Source organism: Oreochromis niloticus, linkage group LG9, assembly GCF_001858045.2.
Source record: "Oreochromis niloticus isolate F11D_XX linkage group LG9, O_niloticus_UMD_NMBU, whole genome shotgun sequence".
Taxonomy (NCBI): Eukaryota; Metazoa; Chordata; class Actinopteri; order Cichliformes; family Cichlidae; genus Oreochromis; species Oreochromis niloticus.
Genome location: NC_031974.2, coordinates 24,674,220 through 24,688,453, shown reverse-complemented (window position 1 = coordinate 24,688,453; position 14,234 = coordinate 24,674,220). Strand labels below are relative to the sequence as shown.

Below are 14,234 nucleotides of genomic sequence, written 5' to 3'. Positions count from 1 at the left end.
CCTCCTGTGGAAACTTTAGTTGATGTGTTGTGATGTGACTCTGTTCATCTGACAGCTTTCAGTCTCTGGTTTGTTGGAGCGTCTTGATCTGAACCAGCTGATGGAAAAAAACAAAGAAACCAGAAAGAATGAATTATTTTGTTTTACTACAGATGAGTTAGTTGATTTCTAATGCGTGTATCACAGAAGCATTTGTCTCACCACTCAAAAACGATCAGTGTGCTCACGAGCATTATGATTCCCACAGTCTTCACTATACTGTAGACACCAACCAGGTTTCCACCTTTAAGCAAGAAGAGTGATTAAGACAGTATGTGACATGAACATTTAACAGTAAATAAGAACTGTTAAGGTGAAAAAAAAAAGTTTTGCAATTCTAACAACTGAACAACCACATGTTGTAGGATGAAGTACAAAGTTTGAACTTCGTAAAGATAAATTTACTACCTTTTCAACTCACTTTTAAGGACTACCATAAAAGAATAATTCCAAAAAAAACTTTTGAAAGTTAATACTGAGTATCTTTACCTCCAACAGTCACATGACTCTCTGCTGATGTCTGATTACCCAGATCATTAGTGGCCACACAGTAATAAACTCCTCCATCTGTTACATTGAAGCTGTAAATCTCTCCTTCAGATACTTTCACAGCTCCATCTCTGCTCTTCTTGAACCAGGTGAAGCTGCTGACTGGAGGTTTGGCTCTGCTGGAGCAGGTCAGGTTCACCCAGCTGCCTGCTGACACCAAACCTGATGGACTGATGGATGCTGAGGTGTTTTTAGGAGCATCTGGAGGAAAAGATGAAGTCTCATAAATCATGATATGTTGACAGGATCCAACAACAAACTCTGAGTGTCTTACATGAAACACTGAGAGTCTCTGCTGTCTTGGTGTCTTTTCCTTGGTTCACAGGATATCTGGCAGAGCAGCTGATCTTCTTTCCATCATGTGTGTCTGACAGAGTGATGGTCTGCTGGATTTTAGTTGTAAAGCTTCCATCTGTGTTTTCCTCTATTTTGTTGTGAGAGTCTTGTGTGAGATTCCAGGTGAGTTGAGGAGGGGAGTGTGGACAGGGAGTGAGAGCTGAGCAGGTTATATTGACAGACTCCTTCTCCTTCAGATCACCTGGGATTGTAATATTGGGCCTCCAAGAAGAATCTGTGGTTTCACATACATATTCATTATAAAATCACACTGCTCTTTGCACCACTGATTAAAATCTGCAAACCTCATGCTTTCAAAACTTGTTCTAAATTCATACTTTGATTTATAAATGTAATCAAGTCCTGAACATAAAAGTGGAGCAGAAGTTATAATAAGAAACAATCTTCTGAGTGTCATGCTGGGACAATCACTACAACTTTAATACAAGATTTGCTCGACAGATATTGATTATAATCAAACAATAGATCAAAGACTAGATAGTAAGTACTAAATGTTAGCTTAATATTAATGTAATATAATAACAAAAAAAAATAAACAAACAAACACAGTCTTTACCTCTGACTGTTATTTGAAGAGGATCACAAGCAGCTGTCGCCATGAATGGTTCACCCTCTACTCTGAAGAAGTATGTGTGTGTGTAGTTTGTGGTTAAATTAGAAAACAGAGTGGTGCAGTCTCTCTGACTCAGGTTCCCAGTAATACTCATTGGATAGATGCTAACTGCTCCACTACTGTTGAAGATCACATTGTTTGGATCATTGGCAAATTCAGGATTATTTTTAATCCACAATCCAAAGATTTCACTTTTGTTGTTAAATTTCTGTTCTTCTTTGGGTCTGAAGCTACATGGGATTTGCAAACAAGATCCACTCAGTGCTTCCAGCTGCTTTGGTGCAGTTATGAAGAGGTCTGCTTTATAGGAATAACCATTTAAAGCACCTGTAAATACAATTTAATGATTAATCCATTCACACATCAATATCAAACAAAATAACTACATGTTTTTCTACTCCCAAACAAAACTCTCATCTCTGATTAAAGTATTCTCTACACTTTAGTTAGTGTGTAAAAAAAAAGTTGTATTTGCATATTTTCATTTTAAATTAAACATTTAGGTGATATTCAGGAGATGACGGGAACATTTCCACCACCATCTGCTGTAAGATGGAAATCTTCATAATCAGAGTTTCAAAAACTGTCTATTGTAATGCTTGAAAGTGCCAGCAAAGTTTTTTGTTCCTTAGGTGTGTTAACATTTTGTACATAAAACATTTTAATTTAAAGTCAGTACAAAAAGTAGGTCTATGTTCACTCTGTTAGTAAATGAAGTTGACATTGTAAAATAACTCCAATAATGACTTTGAAATACTGAAATACTCACCTGAAACAAACAGTACAATCAGTAACATGCTGACTGTCTCCATGTTCACAGACAGACTACTCTACTGCCTGGATTAAAAAAGTCATCATTTCACGTATGGAGCTGAAACACTGTACTTAATATTTTTAAAGCAGTTTTGTCATAAAATTGTTCCTTTTCATTCATACAGTTCTTTTTTTAATTTTCTTGTAGGATTTTGCTTTAAAACATGTTGAAATATGAAAAATGTAACACAAAGCAGTTATTGTAAAACCTGTCAGTGCAGTGAAAGAAATGTAAAAAGTTATTGAATAAAAGCAATAAAATGTTTCCTTACCAAACAATCTCAAGTGTAGTTTTATTGTTTTACAGTTTCAGAAGAATTACAGTGAACTGTGTCGCCCAGCCGATGTTAGAAAGAAGGAAGTACAGAAAGAGAACTTGTTGTTTAAGAAAGTGCATTAAAGTCAGTTTGTCACAAAGCTGCTGGAGGCGTCACTCGATGCCTCTGAGAAAAACTCTTCAGTTCTGCTGATATCCTGTGATAGATAAGACTTCCTTAAAATACGGACACAGTGAAGTCAGTCTGCCACAAGCACTTATATTTACATGCATCTTTTAGCACATCTGCAGTGACTGCATCAGGACTTAAATTAATCACAAAGTGTGGGAAATGCACAGTAACAGTACAATTTGGTTGTTGAGCAGCAACACCAGGCATTTGATTTCTGGCTCATGAGTTTAGTTGTAGACAAAACGTATTTTATATCTGTGCTCAATAAATGTTAAGCCATTTTTAATTAAGCCATGTTTAATGAAGCCACAAATGTAAATTTGGATTTAGGAAATATTCATTAATATGATACATGAGAAATATAAGCTATTAAATCCCTCCATCTAATGAACTAACATGTATCTATAGATATAGATACATGTATAGATACACTAAATGACAAATTATTTCTAATTTTATTGGTCAAAATGCAAAACCCTAATCAGTCCATCTAGTAGATTTATTTGATAAAACATTACAGTACAAATATTACAAATTGTTCATCTGAATTAGTTTATTCCCAAAATCAGATCTCAGTCTTAATGATCGTTTAAGTGGTCCAGTCCACTTAAGATCAAAATGGGCTATATGTGGCCTGGAGGTAAAATGAGTTTGACACCCCTCATGTAGAGTTCTTCATGGAATGGGTTTCCATGCTCAAGTAGCTTTATCATTACATCACCAAGCACAATGCAAAGCATGGACTACAGTGGCATAAAGCAAACCAGCACTGGACTCAGTGCAGTGGAGACGTGTTCACTGGAGTGATGACCTCTGACATCAGGATTTGCTCATTCAGTGCTGTTCCGCTTGTATTGTAGCCTGTTGATATCCAGCTTTACTAGTAGCTTCCTGTTGTTGATGGCAGATCACTGAGCTAACAGGTGCTTTACAGTCAGGGTGGAAGCTGGTCTTCTGCTCAATCACACGTCACACATGTCATTGGTTCTGCTATTATAGTACAGATACAGTGACTTAAAATGGACAGCAGATCTGTGATGGGCCCCTAGCTGGGCCTTGGCTGGTCTTAGGGCTTGATAGCATCTCTTCTATTCACATCAAAAAACAACTCAGTCTGAAACTAAGAGCATGTATTCTTCAGTGTGATCTATGTGTACAGTACAGTTGTAAATTTTATGAAGTTTCAATTCACTCTTATCCATAAAAGACCCAAAGTTCTTCACAAAGAAAAACTAAAACAGGTTATCGGAGTATTTTATAGATTTATTGTCAATTAAAGACTCAAATACTCTTTGCATAAACACTACTAAGAACACTTGTTGTGACACTCAGTGCAGCTCTGGTGCAGCCTACTTCTAACTTATTCAATTTGATTGATCAGCCAGGAAGTGAAGAACCCACACATGCACTGGTTTATGACAAAAGAAGTACGGCAGATCTTTCACAAATTGCACAATTGCAGAACAATGGAAGACTTGCATCTAATTTATTACGAAATTGTGAAATTGTTGCTCTACACTTCTATTGCGTGGTGTTTTTTTTAGATTGTAGAATAAAATGAAACAGAATTACAATAAAACATATGAAATAGATGCTCCCAGTGTCAGAGAAAAGTAGTAATGAAACACCCAAAGACTAAAACAATGTAAAAGTAAAGCCAGTCATGTCCTTCCTGAGGAAGTCACTGTGACAGTCTAAATCTTCACCCTCAAATATTCTTTTTTCTCTCACTCACTCAAAGCTTGTAAGTTCAACCTTTTAATGGAGTGAAGAAATTTCAGCACAACTAAACAGCAGGTACAAAGTCCATGCTGTTTAGGAAAGTGCAGTTTTCTTGGATGCAAAGTAAAATATGTTCTTATAAATTAAGAACATAAGAACAAGAAATTCAGTGGCCCAGTGACAGATTCGCAGCCTCTGTCTCACTCTATCTCCCCCTATTCTAGCTGTTACAAGCTGCACAGCCCAGCTGACTGCATTCAACAATTAAACTTGCAGTGTTAAAGCTGAAGAGAAAAACTTCAGTCTTTGTGTGTACATCAGCTTCAGTATAACCCAGTATCATGGCAAAGCGTGTACTGCAGTGTTATATGATTGGTTTGAACTACCATTATATATCTATGTTTTCCATCCTGCAGTGGTTTGATTAATGATATGCTTTTAGCTTCTAGTCAGTATTAAGTCAATACAATTTTATTTATACAGTGTCAAATCACAAAAACAGTTGCCTCAAGGCACTTTACATTGTAAGGTAGATCCTAAAGTAATACATACAGAGAACAGTGACAGTGGAAAGGAGGAAACCACCGGCAGAACCAGACTCAGGGAGGGGCGACCATCTGCTGCGACTGGGGTGAGAGAACGAAGTCAGGACAAAAGACATGCTGTGGAAGAGAGACAGAGATTAATAACAAGTATGATTCAGTGCAGAGAGCTCTATTAACATATAGTGAGTGAGCAAGGTGACTGAAGAAGAACACTCAATACATCATGGGAATCTCCCAGCAGCCCATGCCTATTGGAGCGTAACTAAGGGAGGATTCAGGGTCACCTGATCCAGCCCTAACTATATGCTTTAGCAAAAATGAAAGTTTTAAGCCTAATCTTAAAAGTAGAGATAGTGTCTATGTCTCTATTCCAAACTGGAAGCTGGTTGAACAGAAGAGGAGCCTGAAAACTGAAGGCTCTTTTAATAGTCACACTGTATCAGCAGTAATGTATTTTACATGTAGTAGTGAAGCGATATATAAAAAAGTAAGCTGAGAGAAGAAGGGATAAAGATTCGATTTTTCCTAAAATCTAAAGGTTTTAATCTTAACAGATTTTTTGTTTTATTTATTATTTTAACGTGTATGCTGGATATGTCAAAACAACCCATGTATGGTGAAATCTACAGGCTGATACGTATCACATGATGTCAGTTAAACGTTTTTCTCATCTATGTGAGACATCTATACAATTTGAGAGAGTCTGATACATTTATTAACAAAGTGCTCAGTTTTTAAATACTGAAATTATATTTCAAACAGCACCAGGCCATAAAAAGGGTTAATCATCAGCAAATGTCTAAGCTGTAACTTAAGTACAACAAACAATAAGTGTTTCATTGCAATGCAAATGATCACACCAAAGCTTTGAAGGAAGCACATTCAGTTCATACATAGATACACCCTCTGCAAACAAGTTAGGCATCAGTACTCGAGTAAAATTAGAAATGTATATCACATGAAGCAGATTTTGAAGGAAGTGATGAAAATTAAAGAAGTTACTCTGCTCTTACAAGATAAACACCCAGATGTTTAGGTCTGATAGCCCTACATGAGCTGAAGGACAACAAGAAAGGGACACAAACAAAAAAAAAATCAACCCTTCCCACACACAATATAAATGTGAACATTCAAAAGATCATAATTTAAAACACTCATAAATCATAAAAAGCTGTACCTGCAACAAGATCAAAGCTTTACATCCTGTTGGTTTAAATCTCACCAAATTCAGGCATAAACTATGTGACCACATTGAAACGTCCAATGACAAAAAAACACGCACCATCATCACCCTCAATCAGTAAATAACCTGTTGTTATAATAAGTAATATTTATAAAGCCCACAGATCCTTTACCCAGAAAACTGGCACCACACTCAGCTTCCATTAAACATTTTAGCAACCAATTACTTGATGTGTGTCTGCAACCAAACCTCCTCGTTTTCACTCCCAGCACCGAACAGTCTTGCGTCAGTTGATCTCAATAGGTCACATGATAGGGTGAGTTAAGGTCTCACAATTGTTTCACCTGAAACCTCTGCTGACAATGACCCACACCCTTTTTCACACCTTGGCTCATGTGATCGGACGTATTCACAGGACAAAGTGTGCAAGATCAAAACAGCTTAACACAGAAAGTTATTAAGCATGCTTGGAATAATTTAAGTTAGCAATAAGTCTCTTTGACTGTTATAAGTAATTATCTAGCAGTGTCCAACATATGAAACATGGAGAGTTTGAAGACAAAATAAATTTCTTATCCACTTATTTAGATAAGAAAAAGACATCCAGCGCTTCACATCACAAAATACAGAGTAAACCTTTAGCATAAATAATATTAAATATCACACAAAAACACTTTAAATTAAGTAAACATATTTTATTGAGCGCATTTAATAAGTTTACAGACATGTTTTGATGCCAGCTTCTCTACAGCCATTTAAACAAATTACCTGTGACGAACTTTTGTACTTTAATTTCAACATGTCTACAATGTAAATTATAAATCATTCAAGATCACACACAACATGAAAATACTGTATGAACATGATGATCACTAAAATAATTTTAAAAAGCGACAGTATGTGGAGGTTTCTAGTCATTTGCAGAAATGTCTCAACTGTCATGTAAAGTAGTTCCTTATTGGAGTGCTGCAACATCTATTTACACGTATTTAAGACAAACCTAAACAAAAAAGTCAACTGAAAACAGACGTGTGAAATTAAAGCTGAACATAAAAAGCTGCAGGATGTGATATGTGATTTTAAGTAAGTAAACTAAACAGCACTAAACCATAAAAATGACATTTTTATGTGCAGGTTCTGTGTGTGTGTTTCTTTAATACACTTTGTTAATCTAATGTTACTTTTTTGTTCACCTGAGCGTACACTTCCTCTTGGACGTGAGCGTGCTCTCTGTTTTCTGTCTTGTTAACTTTCACCTGTGCGTACACCGTATCCTGCTGCTGTCCTCTGTACTGCACTGAGTCAGTGGATGCTTCATATCTCAGCACAGAGAAGCTGATCTCTCCATAATGGATGTTTTCTTCTTCTCCTTCCGATTTACTTGCTGGCTCTTCACTTACTTTTCTGAGGTTCCTGCTTGAAAATCAAATACCCAAAATGAATACAGTATCTTTCTGCTATTACAAACTCTCTGTAAATAATCTTGGTATCAAAATAAAGCTAAACCTTGTGAGACTTCATGAGCTGTTTAAATATTATTGCAGATGTTGCTGTTTGAGCCAATAGTATCACCATAATGTCACCATGTTTACATCAGTCCCACCAATCATAAACTGTAAGGTGAATGACGCAAAATACACGACACTCGCTGTCGTCAAATCTCTGTAACTGGGCAGAAAATTGTGATTTTTTATGGGAAATGGCTCTGGGGCAATGTTTGGATGAAGTTTTTCAGGAAATGTGTTATAACCACGATTTATTTAAGTTTTGGAAGTAAGACAGCAAAGGTAAAGCTGAAGACATGTTACTGTTTTTCAAATGTGAAGCATAGTTTTGGTTGTGTTTTGCTGCTGGTTCTGTGAATTTTGGTTGAAGCTTCACAAAACTTGCAGTTTTGGAATCTGTGACATGTCAGCCTTTAAATAATGTACTATTTGCCTGGTTACATGCTGTCGAGTGAACGGAGAATTCAGTTGTTTAACTTGACATCATTTTACAAAATGCACGTACCTGCTGTTTTAATTTTCTGTTGTATTAACTGTTTAGTGGTTGTAGAAATGTTTTTTTATGAGCTTCTTTGAGATTCGCTTGTTTCTGTGCATACAACACATGACTATACATAACAGATCTGACATCATGGCCCATGAAATTGGATCTTCCCCCCTTGTTGCCCCCAGTACTGGGAGAGTTGGGGTCTAAGACTTAAATATGACTTAACTGTCCTCTGTTTTGGGTTAAATATATTTGTGAGTAAACGCATGTCTTTCATGTGTAGCTACCATGTCAGTGACAGGTAATGGCAACTAATGTGGAAGTAACAGATCATATTTTCTGCTGTGATGTAATATTTACCAAACAAAGATAATAAGGCAGACAAGTAAGATGAATCCAAGGATTCCTCCAAGAAGAAGCCATGTTGGGAAGGAGCTACCATTCTCCCCTCCTGAAAAACAAGATCAATAAGAAAAAACACATGAGTTAAAAAGATGCAACACCACCATAAGGATTAATTTTAAGAAAAGAAAAGAAGAAGAAAAATTAGATAAGAGCATACAACACATCAGTGGCTTTGACCTAACTTTACCTCCAACAGTCACATTAATCTCTGCTGATGTCTGATTACCCAGATCATTAGTGGCCACACAGTAATAAACTCCTCCATCTGTTACATTGAAGCTGTAAATCTCTCCCTCAGATACTTTCACAGCTCCATCTCTGCTCTTCTTGAACCAGGTGAAGCTGCTGACTGGAGGTTTGACTCTGCTGGAGCAGGTCAGCTTCACCCAGCTGCCTGCTGACACCAAACCTGATGGACTGATGGATGCTGAGGTGTTTTTAGGAGCATCTGGACAAAAGAATATCCCATAGATCAAATTCTGTCAGTAGTGAAAGATGAACAGTGTGCTCACAAGCATTATAATTCCCTCAGTCTTCACTATCGCGTAGACACCATCCAGGTTTCAGTAATGCAACAGTACAGGGAGTGCAGAATTATTAGGCAAGTTGTATTTTTGAGGAATTTTATTATTGAACAACAACCATGTTCTCAATGAACCCAAAAAACTCATTAATATCAAAGCTGAATGTTTTTGGAAGTAGTTTTTAGTTTGTTTTTAGTTTTAGCTATTTTAGGGGGATATCTGTGTGTGCAGGTGACTATTACTGTGCATAATTATTAGGCAACTTAACAAAAAACAAATATATACCCATTTCAATTATTTATTTTTACCAGTGAAACCAATATAACATCTCCACATTCACAAATATACATTTCTGACATTCAAAAACAAAACAAAAACAAATCAGCGACCAATATAGCCACCTTTCTTTGCAAGGACACTCAAAAGCCTGCCATCCATGGATTCTGTCAGTGTTTTGATCTGTTCACCATCAACATTGCGTGCAGCAGCAACCACAGCCTCCCAGACACTGTTCAGAGAGGTGTACTGTTTTCCCTCCTTGTAAATCTCACATTTGATGATGGACCACAGGTTCTCAATGGGGTTCAGATCAGGTGAACAAGGAGGCCATGTCATTAGTTTTTCTTCTTTTATACCCTTTCTTGCCAGCCACGCTGTGGAGTACTTGGACGCATGTGATGGAGCATTGTCCTGCATGAAAATCATGTTTTTCTTGAAGGATGCAGACTTCTTCCTGTACCACTGCTTGAAGAAGGTGTCTTCCAGAAACTGGCAGTAGGACTGGGAGTTGAGCTTGACTCCATCCTCAACCCGAAAAGGCCCCACAAGCTCATCTTTGATGATACCAGCCCAAACCAGTACTCCACCTCCACCTTGCTGGCGTCTGAGTGGGACTGGAGCTCTCTGCCCTTTACCAATCCAGCCACGGGCCCATCCATCTGGCCCATCAAGACTCACTCTCATTTCATCAGTCCATAAAACCTTAGAAAAATCAGTCTTGAGATATTTCTTGGCCCAGTCTTGACGTTTCAGCTTGTGTGTCTTGTTCAGTGGTGGTCGTCTTTCAGCCTTTCTTACCTTGGCCATGTCTCTGAGTATTGCACACCTTGTGCTTTTGGGCACTCCAGTGATGTTGCAGCTCTGAAATATGGCCAAACTGGTGGCAAGTGGCATCTTGGCAGCTGCACGCTTGACTTTTCTCAGTTCATGGGCAGTTATTTTGCACCTTGGTTTTTCCACACGCTTCTTGCGACCCTGTTGACTATTTTGAATGAAATGCTTGATTGTTCGATGATCACGCTTCAGAAGCTTTGCAATTTTAAGACTGCTGCATCCCTCTGCAAGATATCTCACTATTTTTGACTTTTCTGAGCCTGTCAAGTCCTTCTTTTGACCCATTTGGCCAAAGGAAAGAAAGTTGCCTAATAATTATGCACACCTGATATAGGGTGTTGATGTCATTAGACCACACCCCTTCTCATTACAGAGATGCACATCACCTAATATGCTTAATTGGTAGTAGGCTTTCGAGCCTATACAGCTTGGAGTAAGACAACATGCATGAAGAGGATGATGTGGACAAAATGCTCATTTGCCTAATAATTCTGCACTCCCTGTATACGTATATAAGACCGTTTAAGGTGAATTGCAATAAACAAAACCATTAAATGTAAACAACAGTGTGAAACCTGCTGCAGGAACACACTTTTGTTTTTAATGTTTCAAGGCTGAACCACTGCACTGTGAAGGATGAAGTACAATCGAGATTTCATGAAATAAAATTCAGTCTGTTATAAATCAGATTACTTTTTCTTCTCGCTCATAAATTTTATCACAAAGAAAATTAGAAAAAAAGGAAAATGCATTTTTAATAATAACTGGTGAGTAACTTTACCTCCAACAGTCACGTTAATCTCTGCTGATGTCTGATTACCCAGATCATTAGTGGCCACACAGTAATAAACTCCTCCATCTGTTACATTGAAGCTGTAACTCTCTCCTTCAGATACTTGCACAGCTCCATCTCTGCTCTTCTTGAACCAGGTGAAGCTGCTGACTGGAGGTTTGGGTCTGCTGGAGCAGTTCAGGTTCACCCAGCTGCCTGCTGACACCAAACTTGATGGACTGATGGATGCTGAGGTGTCTTTAGGAGCATCTGGAGAAAAAGATTGACAGAAATCACCATTATTCATTTTAAACAGCTGACTTCCCAATAAATCAAATGATATGATGACAGGATCCAACAACAAACTCTGATTGTCTTACATGAAACACTGAGAGTCTCTTCTGTCTCTGCTGTCTTGGTGTCTTTTCCTTGGTTCACAGGATATCTGGCAGAGCAGCTGATCTTCTTTCCATCATCTGTGTCTGACAGAGTGATGGTCTGCTGGATTTTAGTTGTAAAGTTTCCATCTGTGTTTTCCTCTATTTTGTTGTGAGAGTCTTGTTGGAGATTCCAGGTGAGTTGAGGAGGGGAGTGTGGACAGGGAGTGAGAGCTGAGCAGGTTATAGTGACAGACTCCTTCTCCTTCAGATCACCTGGGATTGTAATATTGGGCCTCCAAGGAGAATCTGTGGTTTCACATACATATTCATTATAAAATCACACTGCTCTTTGCACCACTGATTAAAATCTGCAAACCTCATGCTTTCAAAACTTGTTCTAAATTCATACTTTGATTTATAAATGTAATCAAGTCCTGAACATAAAAGTGGAGCAGAAGTTATAATAAGAAACAATCTTCTGAGTGTCATGCTGGGACAATCACTACAACTTTAATACAAGATTTGCTCGACAGATATTGATTATAATCAAACAATAGATCAAAGACTACATAGTAAGTACTAAATGTTAGCTTAATATTAATGTAATATAATAACAAAAAAATAAACAAACAAACACAGTCTTTACCTCTGACTGTTATTTGAAGAGGATCACAAGAAGCTGTTGCCTTGAATGTTTCACTCTCTACTCTGAAGAAGTATGTGTGTGTGTATTTTGTGGTTAAATTAGAAAACAGAGTGGTGCAGTCTCTCTGACTCAGGTTCCCAGTAATACTCATTGGATAGATGCTAACTGCTCCACTACTGTTGAAGATCACATTGTTCGGATCGTTGGCAAATTCACGATTATTTTTAATCCACACTCCAAAGATTTCACTTTTGTTGTTAAATTTCTGTTCATCTTTGGGTCTGAAGCTACATGGGATTTGCAAACAAGATCCACTCAGTGCTTCCAGCTGCTTTGGTGCAGTTATGAAGAGGTCTGCTTTATAGGAATAACCATTTAAAGCACCTGTAAATACAATTTAATGATTAATCCATTCACACATCTCCAATAATGACTTTGAAATACTGAAATACTCACCTGAAACAAACAGTACAATCAGTAACATGCTGACTGTCTCCATGTTCACAGACAGACTACTCTACTGCCTGGATTAAAAAAGACACAATTTCACGTATGGAGCTGAAACACTGTACTTAATATTTTTAAAGCAGTTTTATCATAAAATTGTTCCTTTTCAGTCATACAGTTCTTTTTTTTATTTTCTTGTAGGATTTTGCTTTAAAACATGTTGAAATATGAAAAATGTAACACAAAGCAGTTATTGTAAAACCTGTCAGTGCAGTGAAAGAAATGTAAAAAGTTATTGAATAAAAGCAATAAAATGTTTCCTTACCAAACAATCTCAAGTGTAGTTTTATTGTTTTACAGTTTCAGAAGAATTACAGTGAACTGTGTCGCCCAGCCGATGTTAGAAAGAAGGAAGTACAGAAAGAGAACTTGTTGTTTAAGAAAGTGCATTAAAGTCAGTTTGTCACAAAGCTGCTGGAGGCGTCACTCGATGCCTCTGAGAAAAACTCTTCAGTTCTGCTGATATCCTGTGATAGATAAGACTTCCTTAAAATACGGACACAGTGAAGTCAGTCTGCCACAAGCACTTATATTTACATGCATCTTTTAGCACATCTGCAGTGACTGCATCAGGACTTAAATTAATCACAAAGTGTGGGAAATGCACAGTAACAGTACAATTTGGTTGTTGAGCAGCAACACCAGGCATTTGATTTCTGGCTCATGAGTTTAGTTGTAGACAAAACGTATTTTATATCTGTGCTCAATAAATGTTAAGCCATTTTTAATTAAGCCATGTTTAATGAAGCCACAAATGTAAATTTGGATTTAGGAAATATTCATTAATATGATACATGAGAAATATAAGCTATTAAATCCCTCCATCTAATGAACTAACATGTATCTATAGATATAGATACATGTATAGATACACTAAATGACAAATTATTTCTAATTTTATTGGTCAAAATGCAAAACCCTAATCAGTCCATCTAGTAGATTTATTTGATAAAACATTACAGTACAAATATTACAAATTGTTCATCTGAATTAGTTTATTCCCAAAATCAGATCTCAGTCTTAATGATCGTTTAAGTGGTCCAGTCCACTTAAGATCAAAATGGGCTATATGTGGCCTGGAGGTAAAATGAGTTTGACACCCCTCATGTAGAGTTCTTCATGGAATGGGTTTCCATGCTCAAGTAGCTTTATCATTACATCACCAAGCACAATGCAAAGCATGGACTACAGTGGCATAAAGCAAACCAGCACTGGACTCAGTGCAGTGGAGACATGTTCACTGGAGTGATGACCTCTGACATCAGGATTTGCTCATTCAGTGCTGTTCCGCTTGTATTGTAGCCTGTTGATATCCAGCTTTACTAGTAGCTTCCTGTTGTTGATGGCAGATCACTGAGCTAACAGGTGCTTTACAGTCAGGGTGGAAGCTGGTCTTCTGCTCAATCACAGGTCTCACATGTGTTACACGTCACACATGTCATTGGTTCTGCTATTATAGTACAGATACAGTGACTTAAAATGGACAGCAGATCTGTGATGGGCCCCTAGCTGGGCCTTGGCTGGTCTTAGGGCTTGATAGCATCTCTTCTATTCACATCAAAAAACAACTCAGTCTGAAACTAAGAACATGTATTCTTCAGTGTGATCTATGTGTACAGTACAGT

General features: G+C 37.4%; 2 protein-coding genes across 2 annotated transcripts; both read right to left on the bottom strand.

Annotated features, from left to right (window-relative positions):
- On the bottom strand, nucleotides 1–2,395 carry LOC109203604 (sialic acid-binding Ig-like lectin 7). The gene is made up of 6 exons (XM_019363235.2): nucleotides 2,328–2,395; nucleotides 1,502–1,885; nucleotides 863–1,159; nucleotides 529–789; nucleotides 202–283; nucleotides 1–97 (listed from the first exon to the last, which is right to left on the bottom strand). The coding sequence occupies exons 1-6, from the start codon at nucleotides 2,368–2,370 to the stop codon at nucleotides 16–18; spliced, it is 1,149 nt and encodes a 382-aa protein (XP_019218780.1). The 5' UTR covers nucleotides 2,371–2,395; the 3' UTR covers nucleotides 1–15.
- A 4,901-nt stretch (nucleotides 2,396–7,296) lies between these two features.
- LOC109203600 (B-cell receptor CD22-like) lies at nucleotides 7,297–12,924 on the bottom strand. The gene is made up of 8 exons (XM_025910237.1): nucleotides 12,875–12,924; nucleotides 12,559–12,626; nucleotides 12,103–12,486; nucleotides 11,457–11,762; nucleotides 11,086–11,346; nucleotides 8,855–9,115; nucleotides 8,623–8,713; nucleotides 7,297–7,686 (listed from the first exon to the last, which is right to left on the bottom strand). Exons 2-8 carry the CDS (start codon nucleotides 12,599–12,601, stop codon nucleotides 7,437–7,439), a joined length of 1,596 nt encoding a protein of 531 aa, XP_025766022.1. The 5' UTR covers nucleotides 12,602–12,626; nucleotides 12,875–12,924; the 3' UTR covers nucleotides 7,297–7,436.
- Nucleotides 12,925–14,234: the final 1,310 nt, after the last annotated feature.

Bases quoted from the DNA above. Each gene is read 5' to 3' on its own strand.
- LOC109203604 (XM_019363235.2), bottom strand. From the start codon at position 2,370: ATGGAGACAGTCAGCATGTTACTGATTGTACTGTTTGTTTCAG. The intron at 1,160-1,501 runs GTAAAGACTGTG...GTGAAACCACAG, and splicing joins TCTTCAAATAACAGTCAGAG to ATTCTTCTTGGAGGCCCAAT. The intron at 790-862 runs GTAAGACACTCA...CTTTTCCTCCAG, and splicing joins AGAGACTCTCAGTGTTTCAT to ATGCTCCTAAAAACACCTCA.
- LOC109203600 (XM_025910237.1), bottom strand. From the start codon at position 12,601: ATGGAGACAGTCAGCATGTTACTGATTGTACTGTTTGTTTCAG. The intron at 12,487-12,558 runs GTGAGTATTTCA...TTGTATTTACAG, and splicing joins GATTGTACTGTTTGTTTCAG to GTGCTTTAAATGGTTATTCC. The intron at 11,347-11,456 runs GTAAGACAATCA...CTTTTTCTCCAG, and splicing joins AGAGACTCTCAGTGTTTCAT to ATGCTCCTAAAGACACCTCA.